The 26,413-nt window shown below is 52.4% G+C and overlaps 12 protein-coding genes across 12 annotated transcripts; 5 read left to right on the forward strand and 7 right to left on the reverse strand.

The window, feature by feature from the left end:
* Positions 1–209: 209 nt before the first annotated feature.
* Positions 210–1,346, reverse strand: A1O1_03631 (phospho-2-dehydro-3-deoxyheptonate aldolase, tyrosine-inhibited; the record flags this gene model as incomplete). The annotated part of the gene is made up of 1 exon (XM_007724532.1): positions 210–1,346. The coding sequence occupies one exon, from the start codon at positions 1,344–1,346 to the stop codon at positions 210–212; it is 1,137 nt and encodes a 378-aa protein (XP_007722722.1).
* Positions 1,347–2,314: 968 nt separating this feature from the next.
* Positions 2,315–3,190, forward strand: A1O1_03632 (uncharacterized protein; the record flags this gene model as incomplete). Its single annotated transcript, XM_007724533.1, has 1 exon — positions 2,315–3,190. The coding sequence occupies one exon, from the start codon at positions 2,315–2,317 to the stop codon at positions 3,188–3,190; it is 876 nt and encodes a 291-aa protein (XP_007722723.1).
* Positions 3,191–3,504: 314 nt separating this feature from the next.
* On the reverse strand, positions 3,505–4,506 carry A1O1_03633 (uncharacterized protein; the record flags this gene model as incomplete). The annotated part of the gene is made up of 1 exon (XM_007724534.1): positions 3,505–4,506. The coding sequence occupies one exon, from the start codon at positions 4,504–4,506 to the stop codon at positions 3,505–3,507; it is 1,002 nt and encodes a 333-aa protein (XP_007722724.1).
* A 3,286-nt stretch (positions 4,507–7,792) lies between these two features.
* On the forward strand, positions 7,793–8,599 carry A1O1_03634 (uncharacterized protein; the record flags this gene model as incomplete). The annotated part of the gene is made up of 1 exon (XM_007724535.1): positions 7,793–8,599. One exon carries the CDS (start codon positions 7,793–7,795, stop codon positions 8,597–8,599), a length of 807 nt encoding a protein of 268 aa, XP_007722725.1.
* Positions 8,600–8,934: 335 nt separating this feature from the next.
* On the forward strand, positions 8,935–10,388 carry A1O1_03635 (uncharacterized protein; the record flags this gene model as incomplete). The annotated part of the gene is made up of 2 exons (XM_007724536.1): positions 8,935–9,075; positions 9,129–10,388. The coding sequence occupies 2 exons, from the start codon at positions 8,935–8,937 to the stop codon at positions 10,386–10,388; spliced, it is 1,401 nt and encodes a 466-aa protein (XP_007722726.1).
* A 438-nt stretch (positions 10,389–10,826) lies between these two features.
* Positions 10,827–12,210, forward strand: A1O1_03636 (uncharacterized protein; the record flags this gene model as incomplete). The annotated part of the gene is made up of 2 exons (XM_007724537.1): positions 10,827–11,272; positions 11,325–12,210. 2 exons carry the CDS (start codon positions 10,827–10,829, stop codon positions 12,208–12,210), a joined length of 1,332 nt encoding a protein of 443 aa, XP_007722727.1.
* A 1,120-nt stretch (positions 12,211–13,330) lies between these two features.
* On the reverse strand, positions 13,331–14,479 carry A1O1_03637 (uncharacterized protein; the record flags this gene model as incomplete). Its single annotated transcript, XM_007724538.1, has 3 exons — positions 13,331–14,113; positions 14,243–14,258; positions 14,310–14,479. The coding sequence occupies 3 exons, from the start codon at positions 14,477–14,479 to the stop codon at positions 13,331–13,333; spliced, it is 969 nt and encodes a 322-aa protein (XP_007722728.1).
* Positions 14,480–15,294: 815 nt separating this feature from the next.
* A1O1_03638 (uncharacterized protein) lies at positions 15,295–15,639 on the reverse strand (the record flags this gene model as incomplete). The annotated part of the gene is made up of 2 exons (XM_007724539.1): positions 15,295–15,411; positions 15,550–15,639. The coding sequence occupies 2 exons, from the start codon at positions 15,637–15,639 to the stop codon at positions 15,295–15,297; spliced, it is 207 nt and encodes a 68-aa protein (XP_007722729.1).
* Positions 15,640–16,416: 777 nt separating this feature from the next.
* On the reverse strand, positions 16,417–16,683 carry A1O1_03639 (uncharacterized protein; the record flags this gene model as incomplete). Its single annotated transcript, XM_007724540.1, has 1 exon — positions 16,417–16,683. The coding sequence occupies one exon, from the start codon at positions 16,681–16,683 to the stop codon at positions 16,417–16,419; it is 267 nt and encodes an 88-aa protein (XP_007722730.1).
* Positions 16,684–17,941: 1,258 nt separating this feature from the next.
* A1O1_03640 (uncharacterized protein) lies at positions 17,942–20,176 on the reverse strand (the record flags this gene model as incomplete). Its single annotated transcript, XM_007724541.1, has 1 exon — positions 17,942–20,176. The coding sequence occupies one exon, from the start codon at positions 20,174–20,176 to the stop codon at positions 17,942–17,944; it is 2,235 nt and encodes a 744-aa protein (XP_007722731.1).
* Positions 20,177–21,086: 910 nt separating this feature from the next.
* Positions 21,087–23,851, forward strand: A1O1_03641 (uncharacterized protein; the record flags this gene model as incomplete). The annotated part of the gene is made up of 2 exons (XM_007724542.1): positions 21,087–21,464; positions 21,530–23,851. The coding sequence occupies 2 exons, from the start codon at positions 21,087–21,089 to the stop codon at positions 23,849–23,851; spliced, it is 2,700 nt and encodes an 899-aa protein (XP_007722732.1).
* Positions 23,852–24,107: 256 nt separating this feature from the next.
* Positions 24,108–25,216, reverse strand: A1O1_03642 (uncharacterized protein; the record flags this gene model as incomplete). Its single annotated transcript, XM_007724543.1, has 3 exons — positions 24,108–24,933; positions 24,994–25,080; positions 25,140–25,216. 3 exons carry the CDS (start codon positions 25,214–25,216, stop codon positions 24,108–24,110), a joined length of 990 nt encoding a protein of 329 aa, XP_007722733.1.
* Positions 25,217–26,413: the final 1,197 nt, after the last annotated feature.

The raw sequence follows: 26,413 nt of genomic DNA on the forward strand, positions 1-26,413 counted from the left end.
GGTCCCTGTTCCGGCAAAGCTGCGATAAAAACTGGGACGAAAGATTTTCCCTTTAGCTTTTGATCTCTCCGCTCTATTGTATGCTGGAGTTGTCTCCAAAAACCAAGTCCGGCCGGCAGCAAAGCTGAGCCGGCAGGAGAACGCCAGGATTGCAGATGTCCGAAGTCATAAAAACAGAAAAAGCCGGAAGAATTCTACGTTTGAACAACTCAGTGGTGCCCATTCACACCATTCGTACCGTTCTGCTGCTTCGCCTTGACTTGTCGTCTCGTGCGGACAGCATCGGCAAGCTGCTCCAGCACCTCAACCGTGGTGTCCCAGTCAATGCAGGCGTCAGTGATGCTGACACCCTTCTGGAGGTTCGCGAGGCCACCCTGCGGAGGGACCTTCTGGCTGCCCTCATTGATGTTCGACTCGATCATCACAGCAACAATGGCGTCCTCGCCCTGTCTTAGTTGGTCGCCAATCGTCAGTGCAACGATGGGCTGGTTCTTGTGGTCCTTCTTAGAGTTGCCGTGCGAGCAGTCAATCATCATGACTTCGCGTTGACCCTTTTTCCGGAGCGCTTCTCGAGCAGCCTTGACACTCTCGGCGTCGTAGTTGGTACCCTTGGATCCACCACGCAGGATGACGAAGCCGTCTTCGTTGCCACTCGTCTTCGTAATGGCAGCCAGGCCCTGTTTGGTGACACCCATGAAATGATGTTTGGCAGCAGCGGCGCCCACAGCGTCAATGGCAACACTGAGCGAGCCGTCCGTGCCGTTCTTGAAGCCTATGGGGAAGGACAGACCGGAGGCAAGCTCGCGGTGCAGTTGGGACTCGGTGGTCCGGGCGCCAATAGCACCCAGGGAGATCAGGTCTGCTAGGAACTGGGGGGAGATGGTGTCCAGCATTTCGCTGGCAATCGGCATGCCCATGTTGGTTAGGTCAGAGTAGAGTTGTCTCGACACCCGCAGGCCCTTGTTAATTTTGTAGGACTCGTCAATGTCTGGGTCGTTGATCAGGCCTTTCCAGCCGACCGTCGTGCGCGGCTTCTCGAGGTATGCACGCATAATAATGCACAGGTCTGACGAGAGCTTTTCAGCCAGCTTCTTCAGTCGCTCGGCGTATTCGAGGGCCGTGGCCGGATCGTGGATCGAGCAGGGGCCGACCATGACCAGGAGCCGGTCGTCGCGTTGGTGGATGATTTCTTTACATTCTCTTCGGCCGCGGGCCACTGTCTCGAGAGACGCCTGTGAAGCTGGAATCTCGCTCTGTAGGAGGGCCGGAGGAATCAAGGGGTCGTAGCCTAGGACTCGGACGTCCTCCGACACCTCGACGGGCGCGGCTGCGTCGATGGCGGGCATGCTGGCTGAGGGATTTTGAGGTCTAACAACGTCTGGCTTGGGTGGTGAAAAAAAGGCTAATGCTCTCGTTGCGTTCGAGGAGTGAAGACAATGAGGCGAGGCTGAGAGATGACAAGAGACCAGAGGGAGGAGAACACTGGAAAAGATCCAGGGCAACGTGGTGAGAAATAGCTTCAGTTTGAGTGGAAGAATGATTCACACCAACGGATTGGAACTTAGGACTCATTGCAGTTCGGATTCCATTATTGCGGCAAAAAAAAATGGAGGTCAAGGCGGTGAGGCGAAAAAGGGCCCAGATCATAAGGCTAAACACGTGAGAGCGGGCCATTGATACGTACGGGTTATGATGTATCACGTGATATGACTGCTGCGAAGTGTGTAAAGTGTGGCTGACGAGATGTGGCTAGTAATGTGTGGCGGCGGCAGTGGCAGTGGACAGACAAGGAAGTGGCTCCCCTCACGCCATGATATGTATGTAATGTGTGCCTGCCTCGCTGCGCTTTTTGTCTCTGCGGCTTCTCCAAAAAGATCCCTCGCCCTCTCCCTCCTGCAAGTTTCAATCACCACCACTACTACTACCGCATAGAACTGCACTACAACTACTTCGTCGTTCTCCCTTCTATCAATTCCCCAAGTATTTCACATCCCTTTAATGCTTCATGATATGATATCCCGTTGAGGCTTTGCAGTCCTAATCCCCCGGAACACTCACATCCCGAACATCAAGGCATACAAGCGGTCATTCGCCTGTCCTCGAGGAACGCGCCCTGGTTGGTCCTCATCGAGATTGTCTATGTTTCATCAACCCTTCTCGTCAACTCGCGACACTGCCACCGTTTGATCGCCTCCCCTTTTCTCCGGGGCTTTGACATGTCCTTGGAGAGATAAAAGAGGCCACAAAGCTTCACCCCATATCACTAGGAGTCATCATGTCCGCTCCTAGTCCATTTGACCCCACCGATCCAGCCATGGCCGACGTCCATTCTGCTTTCGAGTTCAACAGTGTTCCTTGCAAGCGGAAACGGAGACCGGAGGATGTGGATGATGAATTCCTCAATCCACATGCGAAAAGGAGGTCGAGTCATTGTTTGCCAATCCGATTGTCACCATCCCGCTCACAAGTCTCCATCCCTCCGGCATTTCCCATGTTCACCTCGATATACCAACAACCCCCGACACCAGTCGACACCTCCGACGAGGAGAGTTCGAGCCACTCGAGGGACGAACATCGCTCCACTAGCAAGCCGTCGTCAACCCATGATCATCGGCTCAACAGCGACAGTAGCATGTCCTTCACGAACGCGGAATATGGGGACTCCCTTGATGTCGACATGGACCTCAACTTGGGCTCGGCTTCTCAGCCCAGAATTAGACGGGCCCGGTCCAACGATATCATCGCGCCGCATCGTGACTCGATCTTTCTGAACGCTGTGGACAACTCCAGCAGGGAAAGGGTCCCTACTCCAATCAATAGCCATTTCGACAATCGTGTAAACGACTTGCCCAACGTTCCACGGCATCATTTTCCTCCATTACGCACAAATCTTAGTCCGATGTTTGAGCAGGAAACTTGGATCAGCCGAGACGGGCTGCCTAGTCCGACGGAAGACCAGGACATGGATACCGTGATGATGCTTGACCACACCAACAGCACCAGCGGGCTACACGTGGTCGACAATGGGGTCGACGGCATTCAACTGATGGAGAGGTATGAAGATCAATCCAATGGAAGGTCCAGTCATGAACGTTTAAGGACGGCCAAGCTCCACATGGGGTTTCTCAACGGTTGCGAAAAGTGTATGCAGAAAGTCCCGGGCCATTACAGTCACATTCTACGCCCTTGATATGGCACTCGCACTGCAGTGCGTAGAATCACGATGATGCGACGACGTTGATGAATGATTACGAGAGCATGATGACACGCTATAACATGAGAGAAGAACGGGCGACGGGACTACATAGCCGGGAGCACTTTCCTTTGCGGGTGTCATCCATACACCGGTGAGAGTTCAGAGGGTCTGTCTTATTACAGGAGTCGATTTGATTTTCCGCACCATCGGCGCGACCCATAAATACATGTGCCCATAGTATGATACAGGCACAAAGGCATAAACCATGCCCTTGCCATGAAATCCATGTCTTTCCCGAACCCGTGGATCTAAGATTTACTGCCTCTGATCCAACTCAGCCATCCTTGGCTTTCAGTCGAGGGTTTGACAGCATCTGCCACATTGCTGGCGAGGGCGTCCAGGGGACCACCTTTGGACCTTGTATGTGCAGTGACTTCCTTCTCGCCCGCTCTCCTCTCCTCTTCGATCTTGGTAGCGAGATATTCCACTTTATTCGCCGGCACCGGTCGACCCTTGGAGTCGACGCCGACGCCTTTGATGCCGCTCTCCGCCACGGCAACAGGCCGCACCTCGCCTTCGACAAACCCTTCTCCGGCGATCTGTTGCTGCTGCCGTCTAGCCTGTCTCGCCTCTCTCTCCAGCCTCTCCGCCTCGGTCTCCTGGCCCATCTCGCCCTTGGCCATCTGCCCGCCAAGCATACCCTTGATCTTGCTCCAATAACTCTCGTTCTTCTTCTTCTCGGCCGCGATGTTCCTCGCCGACTCCATCTCATGACCGGCCCGCTCCTGCTCGAGCAGATGCAGCTGTTCGGCATTCGCCTCACCACGTAGGAAGGCCTGGCGGGCCGCGTCCAGCCGGTCCAGTTCGCGCTCAATCCAGGCCCGTTTCTGCCTCCGATTGTGGGCGATCAGACTCGTAGTGCCGTAGGCCGCGACCACGGTCGACACACCTGCAAATAGGAGCAGGCCGTACGTCGTGAACCGGTGGGCACGGTCGGCCCAGCGTCGGCCGACCTCGATCACGCGCTCTACGGGCGAATAGGCCGCTTGTTCCTTCGCCGCTCGTGCGGCCGCTCGTAGACGTGCTACTCTTTCTTGCGGTGTTTCGCCGGGCGGTCCTTGTGAGCGTGGAGGTTGTTGAGAGTTTGGAGGTGAAGATGGGGACGAAGATGAAGAATTTGGGGACGGCCGAGCGTCAGCGGCCGGGCGCGAGGCGGGCTGGTAGGTGAATGTCGTCGCGGGCCGCTGCATGGCGTGAGGTGTGGTCGAGGTGAAGCGGGTGAAGGCGTCGGATGGCGGTCGACGGGACATGGTTCTGGTTAATGATGGGATTGCTTTCATGGGCGGCGTCAATCTTTGGGGAATCCGGGAGTTCAGGAGTGATGCTGTACGACTGGCATTGGAGAAGTTCGAATGTAGATTTACAAGAAACGAAGAACTGTGTGTGCGAGACTGAGGTACAAGCAGTTCCCCGACAATGTACCAGGTGGCCGGTCTTAAATGAGGTGGTGATGTTCGACTTGAAGTTACAATTGAAGATTTCGGGAAAGTTGAGGACGACAGCTAGAGAGCAGTACGGTGCGGTATTGGGCCGCGATACGCACACTGTGTTTTATCAGTTTTATCACACCACCACCAGAACCATCATATCAGGAGGCCCAAAGGCATCATAACTGGGTGTATAGACCGACGTGCATCTCTCGCTCGATCCAAGCTACCTTCATGCAGCTTCAGTTCTTGTTGGCAGACAGACGTCCATTGATGAGGACGTAAAGCCAGTTTCGTGAAAATATTCAGCGTTTTACCCCTGAACTATCTTCGGCTTCAACGACAAGCTTCACGCAGACGAGCTGACGTCTTTGATGCTGATAGCTTCCCATAGCTTCCTCCCTGATTGAGCTGGTGTCTTGTCTGAGAGGCATTTAGCATTGAGGCGGCCCTGCAGAAGCCGACGTGAGTGCATGATGAGAACGATGGTCGCACCACATCCGTTCTGATATGCTCGATCATCGGCAATGCTCCTTGATTGCTGCGGAACGCTGGAATGCAGAGACATCACTGGGCTGAGATTGTCCAAGGTGACATATACTTCAATGACGTCCCGCCGATGGGCGTTGAGTGTCTTTCCTGCAGATGTCATGGCAGCGCTGTCCAGGCAAGCGCCTAATGTGAACGGCCACAGTCGGAATCGCTCCAGCCATACCAGGACCGATAGCTGTTGTGCAGGTCGTTCTGATGTGCCAGAGCCAGAATGAGAGGCGGAGAACGTAAGGCTGCTCGCAGGATTTGCTTTCGACCACACCTTCGTTGTCCGCCTTATCGAGATGCCCAGCATGCTATCGCGCAAAAGCCCATGTCACGAACAACACCACAGAAAAGCATAGCTCGAGGATGCAGTGCCAATAGCTCCTCTCCTCAGAGATACGAAGCATCAATCATTGCGCTGCATTGGGAACCGCCCAGAGCTCCTCGACATGTCTGGCAATACTTCCTCAAAAACTCGGTGCGACTCTGGCTCATGAGATGCAGCGCTGGGGATGTTCCGGCATACCGACTATCAGGAAGGTGTGTGGCATTGACGGAAGCATGCCCACTTCAAGTTGGCCGTGGACACGGTTTCTTGAAAGGGAACGTACCTTCTCTGTGTCGACTCGGGCTCCCACGAACCGCCGCAGCATGCTTGCGATGGTATCGGTTGAGGGCGATGATCAACTCCAGCTGTGAAAGAGAATGATCAAATGCAAGTCAAGATGCCTACCAGTATGAGAAGAGGTGTGCAGGTGCAGGTGCAGTGAATGGTTGCTAGTACTACTAGTACTACTAACCTCGCTAACCTTGTCGGCCGTCGACTGTGATTGGCCAACCACACACTGCACCCGAAATTCAGTGTATATGTTTTATTGTCGCAGGATTCCATTTAACAATCTCATATCTATCCCGGGTCCCGGCCCCAGCTCCTCTAGGGGAGTTGGACTAGCTGGGGCGTGAGGGTGTGGCCACCAGATATGAGACAGTTTGCACTTGGGCGAAGCCGCGAATCCTAGAGGCCGACCCCAGACTGGACTGACTCTGAGTAAAGCATTGCTCCTACACCTTGCTGGTGTAGCAGTAGTGAGACTGCGGAGGAAGGATGAAGGTCCCTACCGTTCATGGGCTCACCGGAGTACTTATGGTAGGAGGCAACCTAGCGAACACGATCGGAACAAAAAACATCTCTACACGACTGAGAGGTTTCTCAACCTTCGAACCTCAGCTACTACCGAGTAGTTGGGCTTCGGAGAGTCTGAGTTTTTGCTGGCTTGGGGTTCGAACCTCGCAGAGGACGATGATTCTTTTTTGTGCTTTCATTCTTGTTGCAGTACCAAAAGTCTCTTACACGTGAATGACTTCGCATCAACGCAAATGGCTCTCAAGCTCACTGCAACTTGTTGGCTGGTATCGAGCGGCACTTTCGAGTCTGACGTTACTGCAACTCGTTCATCCAATTTACTGACGCGAAATCCTACGTCTACCGCAGCACAGTCTCACCATCCTAAAGACTTTTTCATATACAACATGTCAAGATGTTTCTTCACTCCATGCTCCTGCCGATGCAAGTGAACTCTTTGTTTGGTCTAGACTTTGCCTGAGTCCTCGATCGTTTCGATCGATGAGAGCAAATCATAATACAGGGTGAGTTATCAAGTGCTCGATGGACTGCAGTGTGATGAACCCCTTCCCCACCCGCGATCTTGAAGAACTGTATATTCGGATCCGACACTATTTCTCATCGGCAGCTGAAGCTGTTCTCCATGTACCACTGCACACAGGCGCCTCTCCCAGCCAGGTGAAGATGTGAGGAAGCCTTGGTTCTCAGGCCTTTTGATTTTCAGCACTTTGGGTGGAATGACCACCTATCTCGAATTTGTTGTTACCAGCTCTCAAATGGACCCGCTGCGTGGCTGCTCTCTTGAGATATCTCCCCGCAAGTGAAGTCCCTCTGTGACTCGGTGTCAGCCTTTTGGCTCTACACTGAGTTCGATATCTGGAGGAAGTCAGAGTGGATGCTCTTCTGGCATACCCAGTTGAGTAGATACATGGCGATACAGACGTGGTGTTGTACCCGTTCTAGGTATGCATCACATGCAGAATCAATAGTCGTAGACAGGAGAGAGATACAGTCTAGAGGTCATGTACTGCACATTTCCAGACTATCTACAGAGTACCTAGATACCTAGCAGACAACCCACCAAGGCCTACCTACCTACCTAGATAAATCATATACTACATGTATTCGTATCTTAAAACTTGAAGTAGTGGCACGGACTCGAACATGGAAGCGGCAGGGGGCAATGCCAAGAAGCTCCATTTGACAACTTCAACTTGAAGTTGTCAGACTTCACTCTAGACATTCAAGTTCACCACTGCATCAGACCCCAACTGGTGCTGACGGATTTTGCAGCAATCTCCAGTTGCAACAGTTGCTGGAGATGCTGCATGGCCTAGCGGGATATTAGTTGACAAAACCTCGAATTGCTACCAGCAACTACTAATAGCGTCTGCTGTGGTTCTTAGAAGATGTCAAGTTGACCATTCATTCTGTTGCGATCTGCTCAGAATGGAAGGCCCGCGCAACCCGGATCTTCAGAGAGTGCTTGAGACCTTGAATAGTTATACTCCACCACCGTCAAACATTCCCGAACTCAGAGCCTTCAGTAGGTCACAGTATTTGCACCCGAGTGAGACCATTCACGCTTCCATCTTGCCTGGGCTGGATCTGCTAGCCACCCCAGAAACCCACGAGAGACCTATCACTCCTCCTCCTATCATTCGACAGCAAGTAAGAGCTCCTGCACAGATAAAGTCTGCTGTTCAACCAGAAGATGTTCCAAGCAAGCCCTCGACTCCTACAATACCAGACGCATCAACCATCACGACTTGGCCCGCAGCACTGAAGCACGTCACTCGCCATCTGGTCCCCAACGAGAAAGGTGCCGGACGCATCAAGCATCTCATCTCCGAACAGCATAAGCATGAGCGTCAGTGGTGGGCTGGCCGAGAGGCCATCGTGGCCAGGCAGCAGGGAAGGACTGGTACTTCGCAGCAGGTGGCAGCGTTATTGAAGTCCCTGGGCGGCAAGGAAGTAGCAGCGACTCCTTCGGACCCTGCGGCAAATCAAGCTGAGTTGGATGCTTATGACAAGAAAGTCTATGCGGGACTCACGGCGATGGCGTCGGACTTTGACAGGCAGCTCAGAACTCTTGGTGTACCTTTTTTTGCCATCAAACATGAGCTGGTGATCCTTGAAGAAGGGCCTGCAAAGACTGGGGCACCATTTGGAAGGATCGATAAGGGCGAGTTAAGAGAGCTCCAGAAGAGGATGTTGCAAACTCTGGAAGACTTGTTCGGTGATGTTGAAGACTGAGAGGTGTGTGTGGATATTGATTGAGTCGATGCTGCCTGCCTAAGTGCAGACATTATCTATTTCCATGTTTTCAAGAAGGCTCAAACATGTCACGCGCAGTCGTGTTTCTGCTGTCCGGAGAGCTGCGAAGTAATTGTTGAGGCTGAGGGTGCAGTGGTGCTCCTGCGAAGCGAGTCTGGCAACACCGCAGGAGACTTCGCGCTCAAGCACAACACCTTTCACGCGTCTACTACCTTACATTTCCTCTTCCGCCCTCCATCAATCCTACCACACCATCAATCCCACGTCGTCTACTAAGTTCCCTATCATCGCCACTGCTGAGATATTTCATCAAGATGGTTGGCCTGCGAGAACTGCTGACCACCGCCGAAGGCTGCGATCTCATCATCGTCTGTCAAGGGGAGTTTTTCTTCGTTCACAAGGCAGTCATCGGTCCTCAATCAACCGTGTTGAAAACCGAGACTTCCAATTCTCAGGTGACGCCCTCTGCGTCCTTTTTTTAAGCGTCTCTGCTAACAGGCACTCGCAGTTTCTCAATGGCGAGGCTTACATTGTGGCCGACATCTCCGCGATGGTCTTCCGCAAGGTCCTGACATTCCTCTATCGCGGCGATACCTCTGACTTTCCACCACTCCATCAAACTGCATTCAAATGTGTGCCGCCAACACTGGAATATTTCGCCAACACCTTTCCAAACACTGATAAATTCTTGACAACTGTGGTTGGCAAGCCTGTCCCAAAGTCCAGCGTCAGTATTCCCTCGGCGGGACCCGACATGATCGGCAACCGTGACAAATGGGCTGTTTTGATTGGCAAGCAGCGTGTGATGGGTAATCTCTATGAAGAGAAGACCTGCACTAATCTTGCTGAGGTTTCCAAAGAGATGGACATCTTCGCCGCAGCTCAGCAGCTCGACATGGCCGCTCTGAAAGAATTGGCAATGAAGAAGGTTTTCGCATGGTTCGAGAAAGAGCTACGACTGGGAACTCCTCTCTCTGAGGAGCTGAACAAAGTAGCGGAACTCGTGTTGCGTAAGGAGAAATCATTTGTCAAGCCATTCTTCCGTCTTTACGCAAAGTTCTTTCCTACGGTAGGAATGAACCTCACGTTCTCTAGGCTGATGAGGGAGCTGGATCGAGACACCTTTGATATGCTCGCCGAGCTTCATTCCCAATGGACGACTGAACGCAGCCGACTGGACGAGGCACTGGAGCAGACTACACGGAAAGCCGCCGATCTCGAAGTCGAAGTCAACCTGCTCAAGGCCCAAAAGGCTAGTTCCGAGACTCAACAGAAGGACCTGGAAAACTTGAAGGAAGCTCTGAAAATATCTCAGGCCAAGGAAATCGTATCCGCAACCAAGGCGGAGTTGTTTGAGAACCTGAACAAAACTCTGCAGATGGACTTGCTCATGACTAGAGTTTCAAACTTACATTCGAACGAAAACCACCCACCGAGAGCCGACCCAAGACCCAAGAAGGACACCGCTACTGAAGATGCAGAGAAGCTCAAGAGACAAATCACAGACACCCAGCAGGCTCTGCAGCAACATAAGGCTGGCCATAAAAAGGTAAAGAATGATCTGAAGAGGGAGAAGCAGTTGCTGAAAGAACAGTTGGATGATCTCAAAGATGCTTTCAAAATGTTCATGGATGATGTCAATAAGTCAGGCCGCTGTGCTGGCTGCAAACGGCAGTGGAATTTCACCATCGATCAGGACCACTATGATTCCATCAAAATCGCCTGCAAGTTGTGCCATGAGGAGGTCTGGTATTACGAGGACAGATGAGCGACGATTGCATTGCTTCTACTGCAACCAAAGTCTAGTGTCGAGGTATCCAGGGGAGTTATCGGGACAGTATGTGATGAGGAAGTTGGTGGAAACGGATGCCCGAGCAGCTTCTGGGGTGTGCTACTAGATAGCTGTCAGGAGGGTGACAGTGGATTGTGAGCAAGGAGCTATCCCATGTCGCTTTTTGTAGTGTCTTCACTGCGCAAACGTACCGGTTCCTGCAATTTCAGGTGCCATTGTATCCTGCGGACTCGTTGGCTGCTGTCGAGAAGGTGCAACGCAACTGCTGTAGTTCTTTACATTCACGAGTCAGAGAAAACAAACATTCGTCGTCTTCTTCCACTCTGTGCATACCATTTTCTGATAACCTGTTGAAAGGCTTCCAGCTGGGATTACCCTTCAGTATACTGCCCACTGCATTGGTGCATCGCTCCCATGGAAGAAGCCCCCGACGAAACTGCGGACCATCATGACCTAGCAGATCACGCAGAAACCCTCTGCAGAGGTCTTCGCAAGCTTCGCCACGACTGTGGTCATGAAAGCACCTCTATAGACATTGCGAATGTCGCTGGGGAGCTCATGCTTCTGGCCACTGAGCTCAGAACCCTCGATAGGGCCGTCAATGCTCACAAAGAGCAATATACCCAAGCCTTTGACGAAGATCTCGAGGAAATCCGCGCTCACCTGACTGGGATCTTTGAAGATATAGCAGACTGCTGCAGGGAAATGCAAAAGGCCGACGGACCAGGAAAGAGTACTGTTGGCTGGTTGCAAAAGAAGAGATATGTGAGCAAGCTACAAAAGCATCTCGAGGCCAACAAAACCGCCCTTGTCGTCATGCGGACGGTCCTTCACCACGGAAAAGTCTATGGTACACAAAAGTAAGGATACTTTGATGGGACTGAGAAAAGTGTAGCATCTAACCCTTCACAGCTCATCTGGACGTCTTGCGGAGTCTTCACCTCATGTTATGCAAGAGGATCGAGCCATACTCGAGTCCATCTTTGCGAGCAGGAGGGCGATTTCGGATCTGCATGATCTCACGAACAGATCCCATGAGCATAGTGCATCCAGCTCGTCAACCACAACAGCAGACATGGGACCCTCCTTCAAACCTGGTGCGCATGGGCGTAACCTATCGTCCGCAACTGGAGTCGATACACCCACTGTCGAAGATGTCCTCCCGACCAGCAATACGGTCCGCAAAAAGAGGAGTGATGATCCTCTGACGAGAAGATTCTCCCGCCGCGGAGTGCGGCTTGCAGTTCACAGCTCGATCCTAGATTCCAACGCCCATCAGGTCCCAATGTCCCTGAAGAAGAGATGGTTTCACCAAGGCCGTGCGAGAAGCAGTGGTGACGGCGATTTTGTGCAAGATCGTTCGATTGCGCAGCTGAGTCGGATATCCGAGGTGAACTCAAACTTTGTTACTGAAATCATTTCAGAGGAACCGAATCTTCAACGAAGTACAAGCACACCGGAGGATCCCAGCCGCCGAAACTCGGAGGAGCATTATGCGTCAAAGAAGGAAGTCCATGGCGAACCCTCGAAAGCCAAAAAGCGAAGCCTCACTCTTATGGAATCGCCTTTCGGCAAATCGTTGGGCAGGGCAATTACACGACTATCCAACATCACGCTCAGTAGCGACCGAAAAGACGAAAATGCAAAGATCGAGGCTGGAGAAGGCAAGAATGAAGCCATGGAAAAGCATGATGAAGACAAAAGTGGCTGGTCGTACCGTCTTTCGAAGCCGTTCGTCGAGCCCGAGCTAACCACACCTGACTTCAACAAAGATGTCGAAAACATGGCTCTACGTTAGAGGTTCACAAAACACCACATTTGTTAGTGGTAAATACTTGTGAGGATCACCAAGCGTATACGCCACTGGCCACGGCTAGCGAACTTCCGCCCAGGAAGGTGGGCGTCCGGCCCCAGCGCTCTCGGAAGAGTGGTGGTGTCATATCCGAGCAAACAATGTATATGTGAATTGCAGATTATAGGTTCGCAAACCGTGGAACAGACAGCCACGCATCAAATGAGTAAGCTTCAAGAATATTATCAATCAAACTGCACAAGAGGAACTCTGCCACAAGCAGGTCTAGTGTCTAGTATGTGGAGACAGAGCATTATCGAGGCTGACAAGGCTGGCACCCCCTGCCAAGCATTCAGGGGAGAAGACAACTTCAAGTTGAACATTAGGTATGTACCTAAGTATAAAATGCAGTGTACCACCCATGAGGTCCACTCCTTGAACCGTATCAGACAGTTCATCCCACTGCAGCAGACGAATACAAAGCTCTAAACCTCTTGCTGAAAGGATAAGCATCCAGCGAGAAAGGCTGGCTAAAATCTCACAGCCGGGCAGTCTGTACATTTGTAACAGATTCTATCCAGTCTAACGAATGTGCCACGCAAGATCTACCCTTGGGTCTCCATAGATATCAAAATCTAGGCAAGCATTCCATGAACCGCCTAGACGTGACGGCTGTGTGGTGTCCTATCCTAAGAAACGCTTGCAGAGAAGATGTGAGTAGCGTCGGGGACAAAAAAAGGGGCCCTTGCGAGAAGTGCGAGTGAGGCATGCTGCTATCCGTAAGACCTCACTTCAAAATGCCAAACGGTAGGACCATCCCTATTGATGATATCTTACTCTTCCTGCGGACATCGTTCCGTGCCAACGGTTGATATGCTGTGCTGTATCGTCTCGTGACTCGACCAGCCGCAGTGAGCACTCCATCCGGTGTGATCTGCATGCGTTTTCGATTTCTTCCATCGGCTAGATGCATATTTGTCATTTCCTGCGACAAGTCGAGAAGGATGCCTCGTGTCAGTCTGTTGAATGCCGCTACTCAAGCAATAGGCAATAGCGCTGCTTGTATGCCCCAACAGCTGTGACGGCCGGATTGGAGCATATTCAGGAACGCCCTCATGCAGCTGTATCAGTCTCTTTTGCCGAAACTGCTGCTATAACCGCCATATCCGCCATAGCCTGACCCTCTCGCCACACCATTTCCAACATTGCCACCAAGTAATCCGTTGCCATAGATTCCGCTCCTACCACTCTTCCGCCTTTCGTATATCAGCATGGACATTGCGCCAATCCCAGCACTGGCGGCCAGCGCGAAGAAACTCAACAATGAAAACCCAATGCTGTGGTCTCTAACTCCCAACACAGGCCGGCCGACCATCCCAGGTAAGACAGCACCGTCGATCCAGCCAACATTGAAGGTAAGCATCATAGGCTCGTTGCGGATGATCTTGGTCCCTTCGACCGGCGCTGAAGAGGTGGTGTTGGGAAGAGAATATGCGGCGGATGCAATCAAGTGCGATCCAGCATCGGCCTTGGACGACTCCGGCTCTTGCGACATATGAAAAAGGACGTTGATGTTGGTGTGGAGGTGGAGGTGAGACAATTGCAGCGTCCCCTGCAGCGCAATTGTGAACGGTGTCCAAAGAGTTTTATCAGCGCCCGTGCCGTCGACGTCTGGGAGGGACGAAGTGATGCCCAGCTCTTCCTGAGATAAGGGGTACGATGGGACGCGACATGTCAAGGGAACATCGCTGTGGACGAAGAATTCGAATAGATGGTAGAGTTCGTCGGGGAGGGCATCGATGGTGCAGGTCCGCGTCTGAGGAGTGTTGTAGAGGAAGGACAGCGGCTGGTTCGTCTCGTTACATGTCGGAAATGGAATATATTGCAGATTGCCATGGGCATCGGTGATCTGGTTATGGAGTCATGAGTACTAGTATTCGGAGACACAGCAATACTATACAAGCTTCGCTCGCGATGGGACCTCATGCCCGCGCTCCGTTCTCGTAAAGTGCAGAATGCAGGGTGACTTTCAACGTACATGTTCGCCGGTATCACTACTGGTGTCAGTGTATATCCATACTAATCAAGTCTTGTTCGGAACTCACATGGTCCGATTTAGGCAGCTGACGGGGATCAGGTCACCATTGAGATACCCTCTTTTTCTGGACGCGCCGTCGACGAGACTCGTCTGGTCGCTGGCGGCGCTCACAGAGGTGGCTAGCGACAGATAGAACACCACCAGGGCATTGAAAGGCAATGGAAGGCACCAGAGCATGGCGGGACTCAAGACATGGAAATGGTACACTGGCACATGTTCCCCTGGGGCGCAGGTAATGAATGTACTAGGTATCTTTTTGGTGTGGGAAAATAATCATGGGCGCAGTTCCAGTTCCAGTTCCAGGCTTGGGGTTCAATGTTGCTGCAACCTGGCAACTTTGAGAACTGATATGCAACGCTAAACACGGGCCGACCCGTTGCGCCTAGAGCTTCTGCCATACGTCATAGCAGTAATCCTTTCTGCGCTGGTGCCGGCAAGTCGTTGAGAGGGAGTATGGTGGCGGGGCGAACAGATACTCTGATCATTTGGATACATTTTCATTGCTAGCATATTGTGGGCAGTTGCTACCTCAACTTCGTTATCAGTGCAATTCGACCGTGGTATTAGTTTTCGGATAGACGAAATGCTTGACAACACAAAATCAAGTCAAAGTCGCGATAGTGCAGCTAGGTTGAGCACTGTAATGGTGTGCAGTGTTTCAGTCATCGGAGGTTTCGGGCAGGACGCCCAGGGCTAAGCGTCCATGAATAAATGACTCAATTGGGATATGAGGCAGATCTGCTGGTCGAACACTACATCCATGCACGAAGATTGGAAACGAAAGAGTCAGAAAGGCCGTAAGTGGGATGAAATAGTAGGAGTTTGTAGCGGGAGAGTTGATCAACCTTTAGCCATTGTATTGTGTCTCATAGTATGACATAGCCTCCAATCATCCCATTGCAGGCTTCAGTGTCACAGTTGCTCTTTTTTCTATGTCCCAGACCCGGCATTGTCCGTACACTGCTACACCCAGCATTCAGAAGAGACAATGATCATGTTGTCTTGCTCGTTGTTGCTTGAGAGTGTTTCTCGAGGATGTGGGTGGGGTTGCTGGACAAGCCTTCGGCCTGGTTATCTTTGCCTTCGTCCTTGCCGCTGGATTCATCGATCTGAGTACGGAAAGTTAGTATCTTGAAAACGAAAAATGAGATGGGTGGCGGTGATGCGAGGAAGTGCTGGTACGACTAGTATTGCCAGCGATGGCTTGCAGTTGGGAGGGCTGTGCTATCGACGTGATATAATCATACCTTTCCACTGCCGGGTTGAGGCTGTCCGTGCTGAGCGTTGGTCTGGGTCTCAGGCTCTGGGGACTGACGACCTGCGTTTGGTGCAGACATGGTGGCTGAGTTTTGTTCGTGAGGAGCTTCTTAAACCGGTCAGCAGTGCATCAGAAAAAGGACCGACGGAGAAGGAAGAAGAGGGATAAACCGACTTGTGCAGGTATCTCTTCAGGTGTTTCAGTTGGTCTCACAAAGGTCGAAGCTGGATGATTTGGTTGAGCGTTGATTCTTGGGAGGTTAGAGAAAGATAGAAGACAAAAGTCATGGGAAGTAGAAGCAGGAGGAGGATATACTACTAGTACTACGTGACAACATGAAGTGGGGAGGAGGGATGATGCATTGAGGCCTTTGGCGATGACGTTACCTTCAAGTTGGTGGATTACGAAGACTTGAAACCTGCGTATCAGCACAGGCGGCCTGCGCTCCGTTTTCGCCAATCGCAAACCAAATGAAGAGTAGGTATGTACATGTAGGTACCTTAAGGTACTACACAGTAGTAGACTTCCACAATGAGTACCTACCTACCTACTACTAGTAAAATGCATGTGAACGTGATTTGACACTGGCCTTTATGCTGCAGGCGTCTTGCTGCTTTGGACAGGTTGCAGTTTTCTGCTTGATGTCCAATGCAATGCATTTCTACATCGAAATCTGAAATCTCCGCCAATCTTCGAGAACGCCACACAGAAAGCTCATCCACTCAACTCTGTCAGTGTAGTTTCCACGTGCCCGAGCTGCAAACGATGCATCCCCCTTCAAGTTCATCCTGATCCTCATATCCAAACCTCCATCATGTAGCCACGGAACCGACAATCTGCAACACCAATTGTTGTCCTACTTTCCCCTCAGACTTGGACTGGCGATTCCGAACACGGCCAGACCATGCGCCTTGCAGTTAAGGCAGCTTCTGTTTTTCTCCTCGCGAATCTTGAGCTGGACGTAATTGGGGCATTGACGACCAGCCTGATATTTGCAGCCCTGCTTGTCCATCTGGTATGATTCATAGTGGCCACACTTCAGGCTGATCAAGCGCTCGAAGCACATTGTGAGGGATTTTCGGTTTTCCGTAGCTGTGACAAGTTTCAGCACAATGAAGTCCATTGATGGCGCGCACACAAGACACACATTGTTTATTGTTCGTAAGGGATTCTCAGTCCAGATTTGCCGCCTTTTATCTGTTTGCAGTCGCTGTCTGTACACTGGGCCCCAGTGCTCACGGCCGGCGCAGTTACCCAGGCTCGTCGCAGGCCTCACAGAAGCGGTCCGTGGAGATGGTGGAGGGCTTGTTCATACTCTGGCAGAAGGCGAGTCGATCAAAATCAGCAATGCAAAGTAGAGCAATCGTCCAGAACGACTGCGATGCGATGATTTAACAGAGTGTCGGTGAGAGTCACCAAAGGGGTGGGATGGATGTTTGGGTTGCGAGGCGCAGGTAGAGTTTTGGTCTCTTGGGGACTTGCCTTTTGCCGGTTGCAGCAACGAAATTGGGGCGTGACTCCGGCTGGCGACTGCGCCATCACCCCAACTTGCAGAGTTCAGCCCCAGGTCTCTCTGTCTCTCTCTTGCTTCCACACTTCCTTCCCCAGCACGTTCGTCATGCTGTATCACGCCTGCAGACCGATATGAGGTTTGCCTCTTGACAGAACTAATAGGTGCCACGCTGTGTACTACCTAACGAGCTACTATACAGCACCATATCCTTGATCGTTGCCATCTGATCTCTCGTGACCAGAACTGTCTCCTTATACTCCTTGTACTCCTTCAATTGACATGACACCTACGGCGTTGTTTGCTCCCCAACTGCGAATCCCCAGGGTGGCCAGCCTGCCTACGTCGGCCATACTGGTGGGTTGTGTGTGATCTGACCCTCCGCATCTGTCTAGCCGTCCATTCTGACAGCAGTGCTGGAGTCTTCGTTGAGGCACGGACGAACTGCCAATTCCTGGAGTATATGCTGATATTCGGCAGCAAGAATTTGCTAAATATACATCCCAGGTAGCATATTCGTCTGCATACACCGTCACTGACGAACAGGGCTCTCAGATAACCGTTGTCGTCGTTAAGACACAGTCCAGGCCTATACCTCCACAGTAACCAAATCGAGATGCCCTCCGGGTACAGTCGTCTCCCGATCAGATAAGGCGTACAGGTTGCTTTCTGACCGGCCGAACACGAACAAAATACATCGGTTCTGCTCCATTAGCTTTCCCTGTCTGGCAATCCGAGAGCGCAGGATCTCAAGCAAGAAATTATGATTTTCGGAATCATCTGAATATGGTACGTAGAAAGGAAGCTATGAAAACATCATACCGGAAGGGCAACGGTCCTACTCATCTCTGCTATCGTATACATCATCGGATCAAATACCTTTTGCATCACTTCCACAGCCATTGTAGCCTTGCTGCTGCCACATTCTGACGGCTCTCACCTGCAAGGCGGCTCCCGTTTTAGTCTGCCACGTCGGGTACCACTGGTCCCTCGCGGCCCAAAAATCTCTCTTCGCAGTCGGACTGGCGTCCACCCACGGTTTACCAGCCTCGCCGTCCCTGAACCAGCCGTTGGTTCCGCCGACAGCAACATTGAGCAACAAATAAAAATCCTGATCAAAAGGTGTGGCGGCATTCCCCGTTTGGCCCCAAGGGTTGACAATGGCAGTTCCGTTGGCATACATCAGAGGGAAATGGCCTCTTTGCCAAAAAGGAGTGCTGAACTTGTTATACACCACTTGCAGCAATCGACCGTTGAGGTACGTGTACAGGTACTTCTCACTCCATTCAAGACCATATGTGTGGAATCCCTCCGAGAATGTTGAGTGCAGAGCGTTCTGTTTCCTGTATGTCCTCCACCAAGCATCGTTGGAAGCATCAGGACCCCAGTGCAGGGACGAGGACATAATGTCGTTTCCACCGGTAGGGTATGTCCAGTTGTTCCCACGAGACTCTGCAATATCGATTTCTCCACTCCGAGGCCATGTACCATAGGCCGAATCTTTGGGCAGCATCCAGATAGCAGGCCAGATCCAGTCGCCCTGGGGCATTTTCGCTTCGACTTCTACCCGTCCATACTTGATATTGGCGCCCTTCTTGGTGTGGATGCGCCCGGACTTAACCGGATTGATTATCGTGCCATTTGTGCTGTTGGTCGTGGCAACACAATCGTACCACTTGTCACTGGTACACGTCCCTAGTCTGGTAAGGTTGAGAGTGTGGTTACCGGTCAGGAGGGTGACGTCCTGAAGCGTGGGTTTGATTTGAAGCAGGTTATCCTTCACGAAGACGTTCTCGTCGGTCCCGGTTGTCTCCTCAAATTGACCGTTGCCAAACCCTCCGACTTGGACGTCCTTGGTCCAGATCCGAGGATCCAAACTTCCGGACGTGAAAGCATCTTCATACACCATGCAATACTTATGCATTGGCACGTTGTGAATGCCAAGGAAGATATATGCTCCTGCGATCCCGAATCCCAGGAGAATTCCGATGAGGGGAATGATGGTTAGCCATTTTTGACGAGGATCTTTCTGTTGCCTCAGCCAGGCATGGTCGGTATCGCGGTCTTTGATACGACGAGACCGGAAATATACCCCAGCCTGAGGAACGACTTTTTCGTGGACCGATACCGAGGATTGTATTTTGTTGACTGGATCTCCCAAGGGGTCTTCTGCTATTGAAGCGTGACGACCGAATTTTCCGTACGGGAATGCTTCCGCAGTCCTAAAAGCTGGCGTCCAAGCGACAGGGTTCTTGAATAAATAGTGGGCAGGAGCAGGAGCTGAATGTATCCTCTCCAGCGACGGCTGGGTGCTGTTTGCAGCCACCGACGCATTTTCTGATGGGACAGTGCCTGATTTGTTCCCCGAGGATCGCCTCCGCCCTTTCTCGGGGCCGGTATTTGGCCTGATATATTCGGATATCGACGCGCGTTGATCCCAGCGGTTCTTGTTCAGGCTCTCTGGGTGACGATACAATCCCTCCTGGTGGCTGAGCCCCTTTGTCAGATTGTTGGAGAACGAACCAGCTCGGCTCCCAGCTTGACTGGCAGATCTGCTGGATGGTGCCTTGTTTACGGCGCTACTTCGCCTGGACGACTGCAACCTGTCCCCAACTTCCTGTCCCGGATTGTCTTGACCTACTACAACATTTGATGACTGTGCTACGTTGGAGCCATTTCTGGCTTTCGCAAAAGTGCCTATTCGACCTGGATCTGAGGGGGCCCGCGGCTTGATGTAAGAACCGGCAAAGGATCTTGATCTCGTCCATAGATTTTGTGATGGACGCCTGGAGCTGGGCTGGCTCGAGTCTTGCGCAGAGCTTGAGGTCTTTCGGCTTGACGGCTGAGTCCGAGTCGCGACTTCATCAAAGGCTTCTGTGTCGACGGCGGACGGGAAGTAGGCTGCCGGTTCGACAGGATATTGACCGTCATTATAGCCCGTCGCCCACCGTATTGGTTGATGGCCAACTTCCGAATTCGTGGAAACGGCTGTGATCGGTACGGTGCCTGTTGGAGAAGGGTGTTCGGTAATAGCACTGTCCTGGGATTCTTCTCTGACCGTCTCCTTAATGACGGCGCTGTTGATTGCACCCGATCGGTATGGCATTATGGCGGAGATGAGGGAACTACGTGATGGACAAGTCGAGGATGGTGAGCAACGGAAATATGGCAGAGCCCGATACGAAGCCTATCGGCCGCCTTGTTCTTCTGTGGCAGGCATACTCGTTCTCGAGTCTGCGAAACGTCCCAGTGATTGCGACGGCCATCCAGACCCAGGATTGAGTTCAGTAGTAGAGGCAGTGCAGGTCGATAGTCGGGAGACATCCGACGAGGGACCAAGAGAATCAGCACGGATCAGCAAAAAGGACACGTGCCGAGCGATAGCCGAAAGAAACAAATCTTCTGGATCCGGCCTGATGGTGTCGATTTCCACATCATCTTGGGCATCTTGTCGTGCCCTGGAGATCTAGATACGATCTGGCATGGGACAAGCCGCTCGGGCCACCGACAGGTCATTGCGTGCTGGTCTTTCACCACAATATTGATCTCACTCAAATGTCCCGGCATCAGCAGGCGCACAATCTTTCTCAAAAGAGGTCGACAGTTTTGGAATCGTCGACGCCACACGAACTCACGCCCAGTCCTTCCACCCCAAAGACTGCTTCTGCCAACCGTTCAGCGTGCAGCTGCCAGGCTAGGCAACGCCTACCAGGCTGGATCACTACAATGATGTCAAATCGGCTGCAAGCGGTTGCCCCAGTGAAGAATCTTCTCCTGCTTCATGACGCTGCTTGTCGTCGAGAGTCCACCCACTGCAGCTTATTCCATGGCGGCGGAGAGTAGGTTTGCAGCCGGCACAAATCTGGGGCCAATGGAGGCATTTTCTGGTCCTGCAGACTGGGCGGTGGGGAGATGCAGCACTGTACAAATTGTACAGGGCGTCATGGACTTTCTGCATCGGCCTCAATTCACAACTGACTGGCGATACTGCTCGTCTTCGCTAGCCTGGCACTGCCATGCTGGTACCACAACAGCCCATATCGTGGCCATCACGTCGATCCAAGGCAGTCACAAAGGCAAAGGCTCCCGCCGTGGAAACAATTCCCCAGGAAACAGACAGTGGCAGCTCATCGAGCAGTGAGCAGAGAGATGTTCCCGAGGTGCAGGTGCCGAGTCCGCGGGCGGGGCGCAAAGTCCACCACAGTAGCAATGTCAAGTTTGAAGTCATGCTACTATATCTGCGGCAGCAGCAGCTGGAGAAAAGGTGGGCGGATGACAACTCTACCGAGGGCGTCATCTTGAAACGGGGTAAGGACGACTTCATCTGTCAACCCGCAGATCTGCCCAGACATGTCAATGGGTTCTTCGACGAGACCAAAAAATTGAACGTCAAAGTATGTTCTCTGGCGCAAATCTTGGTATCACGACCTCCGCTTCAAGTGTATTGACAACGTTTCAGGTTGCCATGACCGTGAGAACGAGCGCCATCAGAATGTTTCTCGAGGAGTATCAACACCCCTTTGTGCCCTTCAGCCACGGGCAACAGCTCCATATCATTGACAACATCAGCGCGCTGTCCTTTTGCAAAAGGCATCATTATGCCGCGTTTGTGCGAAGTCAAGGCATGCTTGTTGTTTGGGACGAAGACCCGACTGAAGTCGTTAGCCGCGCAGAACGGATCGAGAGACTCCTTGTAAATATGCTGTGGAGCATGGATAGCTCGGATGACGAATTGGACCCGATCGATGTCGAAAAGAAGGCCCTTGATCCCTCCAGGGGGACCGGGGCACCAGACAGGTTGACGGATGCCAGCGAAACCGACGAGGAAGAAGTCTGGGACAAGCCTCGCAAGACAGTCATCTACCAGGCCTTCCTCGTCGCATGCGTGTCCATCATAACGATCTTCTGTCTTGCTATCGGCTGGAGGCAAATCGCTACCGAGATCAAGATCGACAAAAGCTATTCTAGACTGGCTATCCTAGTCCCGGCGCCTTTGCAGTTGTGGTTGGGCTGGTTTTTCTTCACGACCTTGGTCAACGGCGTCTCTCAGATAATCGGCCCTGTCAAACAGTTGACGGAGAATTCACGATTCTATTCGGCAATGCCGCCGGTACGTTTGACAGGTGTGGGCGCCACTCTACCCCACGTTACGATTCAGTGCCCGGTGTACAAGGAGGGGTTGGACACTGTCATTCACCCGACGGTGGTGTCTCTCAACAAAGCCATATCGACCTATGAATTGCAAGGCGGCAGTGCCAACATCTTCGTCAACGACGATGGCATGCAAATCATTTCTGAGGACGACGCGCGCAGGCGGATTCAGTATTATGAAGACAACAGCATCGGCTGGGTTGCCCGGCCAAAACACGCACCCAAGGGCGACGCGGACGGCAAAAACGTCTTCATCCGAGCCGGCAAGTTCAAGAAAGCTTCCAATATGAATTTCTGCCTAGCCGTGAGCAATCGGATCGAGGACAAGATGGCGGAAGTCGTACGGGCCCCGACCTGGAACCAAGAGGACGAATACCGCCTGTACCATTCGTGCTTCGACCAAGTCCTCGCCGAAGACAGCGGCCGCACCTGGGCCGGTGGTGACATCCGGGTCGGAGACTACATCCTCCTCGTGGATTCCGATACCCGCGTACCGCAGGATTGTCTACTAGATGCTGTTTCCGAGATGGAATCGGCGCCCGAGGTGGCCATTATCCAGTTCTCCTCGGGCGTGCTGAACGTGACTACGAGCTTTTTCGAGCGCGCCATCACCTTTTTCACCAACTTGGTCTATACAGCGATCCGGTTCGCCGTGGCCAATGGGGACGTGGCCGCTTTTGTCGGGCACAACGCAATGTTGCGATGGTCTGCAGTGCAAGATGTCGGGTATATTGACGATAAGGACGGCATCGAGAAGTTCTGGTCGGAAAACACGGTCTCGGAAGACTTCGATATGGCTCTCCGGCTGCAAGCCATGGGCTATATCATGCGCTTTTGCACCTACTACGGCGACGGCTTCAAGGAGGGTGTGTCGCTGACGGTCTACGACGAGTTGTCCCGCTGGGAGAAGTACTCGTACGGCTGTGCCGAGCTGCTATTCAATCCGTTCCGCTACTGGGTCACACGGGGCCCCATCACACCGCTGTTCCGCCGCTTTATAACCAGCCGGATGAGCCTGATGGCGAAACTGACCATCCTGGCCTACGTGGGCACCTATTTCGCCATCGCCTCCGCCTGGCCGTTGACCTTGATGAACTATTTCCTCATCGGCTGGTTTAACGGCTATTTGGATCACGCGTACGTCACGTCGTTCGAGATCTATTTCGGCATCGTCGTTGTCTTTCAGGGCCTCGGCACCGTCAGTCTGGCCGTGCTGCGGTACCGCGTGGAGAATCGCTCACTGGTCGGCTCGTTACTGGAAAACTTCACCTGGCTGCTCCTGCTCACCGTCTATCTCGGCGGGATCTCTATGCATATCTCCCAGGCTATCCTCTGCTACCTCTTCAGCATCAACATGACCTGGGGCGCCACGGCCAAAGAGGCCGAGAGGACGTCCTTCTTCCGGGAGGTCCCTGTTATCCTCAAAAAGTTCAAGTTCACCTTTTGTTATTGTATCGTCATGATCATCGTCATGATTGTTATGGCTGGAGTCGGCCCGTTAGGAGCCCTCGTGCCGCACGATTGGAGGATCACCACGTTTACGGCCATTTTCCCACTCGCAATCTTGGTGGCGTTTCATTTTTTGCTGCCGCTCGTGTTGAATCCGGGTTTGATGCAATTTACTTTCTAGCTGGGGTTCGCAATCAGTGCGCGGACATGGGCACCTTTCTGCTGGGGTATAATACAGGATGGTTTAGCAAGCGGGCGTGAGGCATCTAACTTTGGGAAGGCAAGAGAAGACTTTTGGAACATGTCATTCATGGATTTGCTCAATACTCGCTTTGAGACTACCTAATGAAACGCTGCCGTAGCTCCGTTGAGCTTGATTGATCACCTCATGCACATCATAACTAATGAATGCCGGCCATGTCGCGGGGCCGCGTCGTTCAAACGCTTCCGGCTGGCAACTGTTGCCCGCTGGCTTGAGCAGCTTCCTTGACTTCGCTAGTTGCGGAGTCGCTGCTCTTTGCGCAATTGGCACATGCACAGTGGCCAGGCGGACAACCACATGTTCCCTCAGATCCACCACATTTGCAGACTGTCTTGTCGGTGCCCTGGACAGATTCTGGCTGATTGGCATCCGTGTCACTCTTTGCGCAATTGGCACAGTTGCAGTGGCCAGGAGCACAGCCACAGGCGCCCTCGGAGCCACCGCACTTGCACACCGTCTTGTCGCTACCCGGGACCTGCTCTGGCTCACTGGTCTTGCCAGCCTTGAGATCTGCAAGTCTTCTGGCTTCCGAATGCACGTCTCTGACCTGCTTGTCCGTCTGCTTGTAGAACTCTCGGACCTTATTGCCAGTAGGAGTGCCCAAGGCTTTTTCGAAGTATGAGTTCAGACCAGCCCAAGCACTCATAGCCTTATCCGTAACACCGTATTTGTTGTCTACCGACTTTGCGGTGTCGGTCGCTTTGTATTTGTCGTCGAACTTGTGGAGGGCCTCGGTGAATCGGGAGCTGAAGCCATGTTTATTGTCCATGTCTATAGCCTTCTTGATGACATTGTCGGAGAGTACGTAGCCGTGAGCGAGATATTCGGCAACGATTCTCGATCGAGGCTTGTCTTCCTGTGCAATGTGGTCGTCTCCAACTGACGATGACACGGCCGCACCGGCTTTGGAGGCAACGTCATCAATGGTACTCGCGGTGGTAACGTTCACTTGTGATTTTCCGAGTTGGGTATTGTCAAGAAGGAGCGCGGTCTTAGCGGCACTGTGAGATTGTTAGAATTATGGCTTCAGGAGGAGTTCTGGTTGCGGGGTTCTAGCTTACCTTTCCTTCTCGAAAGTTACGGTGGCTGACTTGGGTGCATCGGGGGCGGAGGACTCAGGAGTAACAGAGATCGAAGTGATCTTGCCGCTGAGAAAATGTTAGCTTGACTCATCGAAAAAGCGAGTGAACTGTTATATCGTGCTTACCAGAAGCTGAAGAAGTCCTTGACCTCCTTTTCGCTGGTCTCCGGCGAGATGTTCTTGACGTGGACAGTGGTCGACATGTTGAAACTTGTGCTTGAAATGTGAGTTGGGAATGTGTAGGATGGTGTGTAGAAGTCTTGAGACTATACTGAGATGAGTTGCTTGTCTTTGGTATTTTATAACAAGGAGGAAGGCAATGCAATTTTGGCCCAAATCAAGGGACGCAGCAGGAACGACGCAGGTGATGAGGGAGGCGACGAATACGTCACCTGTTTTGCTTGGAATTTCCCCCACCTCAAGTTTCACGAAAACCCTCGAAGCTGCCTGCGCCACTTGGCACTGCGCCACACTGCACCGAGTACGCGCCATACGTGTGCGGCTCGCGTATGCAGTAGTATACGAGATACGAATGCGCGCGTACTGCGCATGTTCCGCCCGACCTCAAGGCTGCGGCCTCCCTGACGACCACCATAAGCCGGATACTGGTACCGCCGCTTCGCTCTCCAGGTACAACATCTTTGCTGCTGTTGACGCATGTCGCCGGTGTTGACGAGATACCGTACTAGCCCGACACTTGGCGATGCTGCTTACCTCTGAACTCCTCGACAACGCAGGCAACAGCAATACGCTCTTGGAAGCGACGGCTGCTCTCCAGTTATCTACCATTTCCGCGTTATCTAGGGGGGTCTCGTTATATGAATGAAGAAGTCCACAGCGCGCTTCCACCATCAGGGACCCTGCCGATGGCAAACTGATATCGAAGGTACTCCAGAATAGACACCGACGATACCGTTATCTCGGGCGTGGAAAGAAAATCCATTTCAGGACAAGCCTCAACAAGCTTTCGATGGCTATGACCAACCAATGAAACATGAGCGGATAAGCGGGAGGCGCCAAGCGACGCGGCTGGGCGAAAAAGCTTTTATTGAGGGCGGTGATTGGATGTCTGTGAACGACGGCCGCACGAAATCCTCCTCTGTATCCAGTGTCATCACTAAACTCCCGCCGTCTCACTGTCTTGTGGTCCTCCGCTCCCAATGGTCGCGGTCCAAACAGGTTCCTCCCATCTCTGACCCCATATCATGGGGTTCGTACCTAGGTAGGTTACTAGGCACCAGAATGGAACAAGGGTCAGTCAAGGAAAGCTATTGCCAATCCCCCGTATCATGGCTCATCCTCAATCTCGCCCAAGCCCCACCCACCCTTGATTCTTACTTGTACAATGTACCACACAGTGCACATTTCCTATCGCTCTCTTCTACGTCAGCTTTATCAGG

This window comes from Capronia coronata (assembly GCF_000585585.1).
Source record: "Capronia coronata CBS 617.96 chromosome Unknown acBCG-supercont1.3, whole genome shotgun sequence".
In the NCBI taxonomy this organism is placed as follows: domain Eukaryota; kingdom Fungi; phylum Ascomycota; class Eurotiomycetes; order Chaetothyriales; family Herpotrichiellaceae; genus Capronia; species Capronia coronata.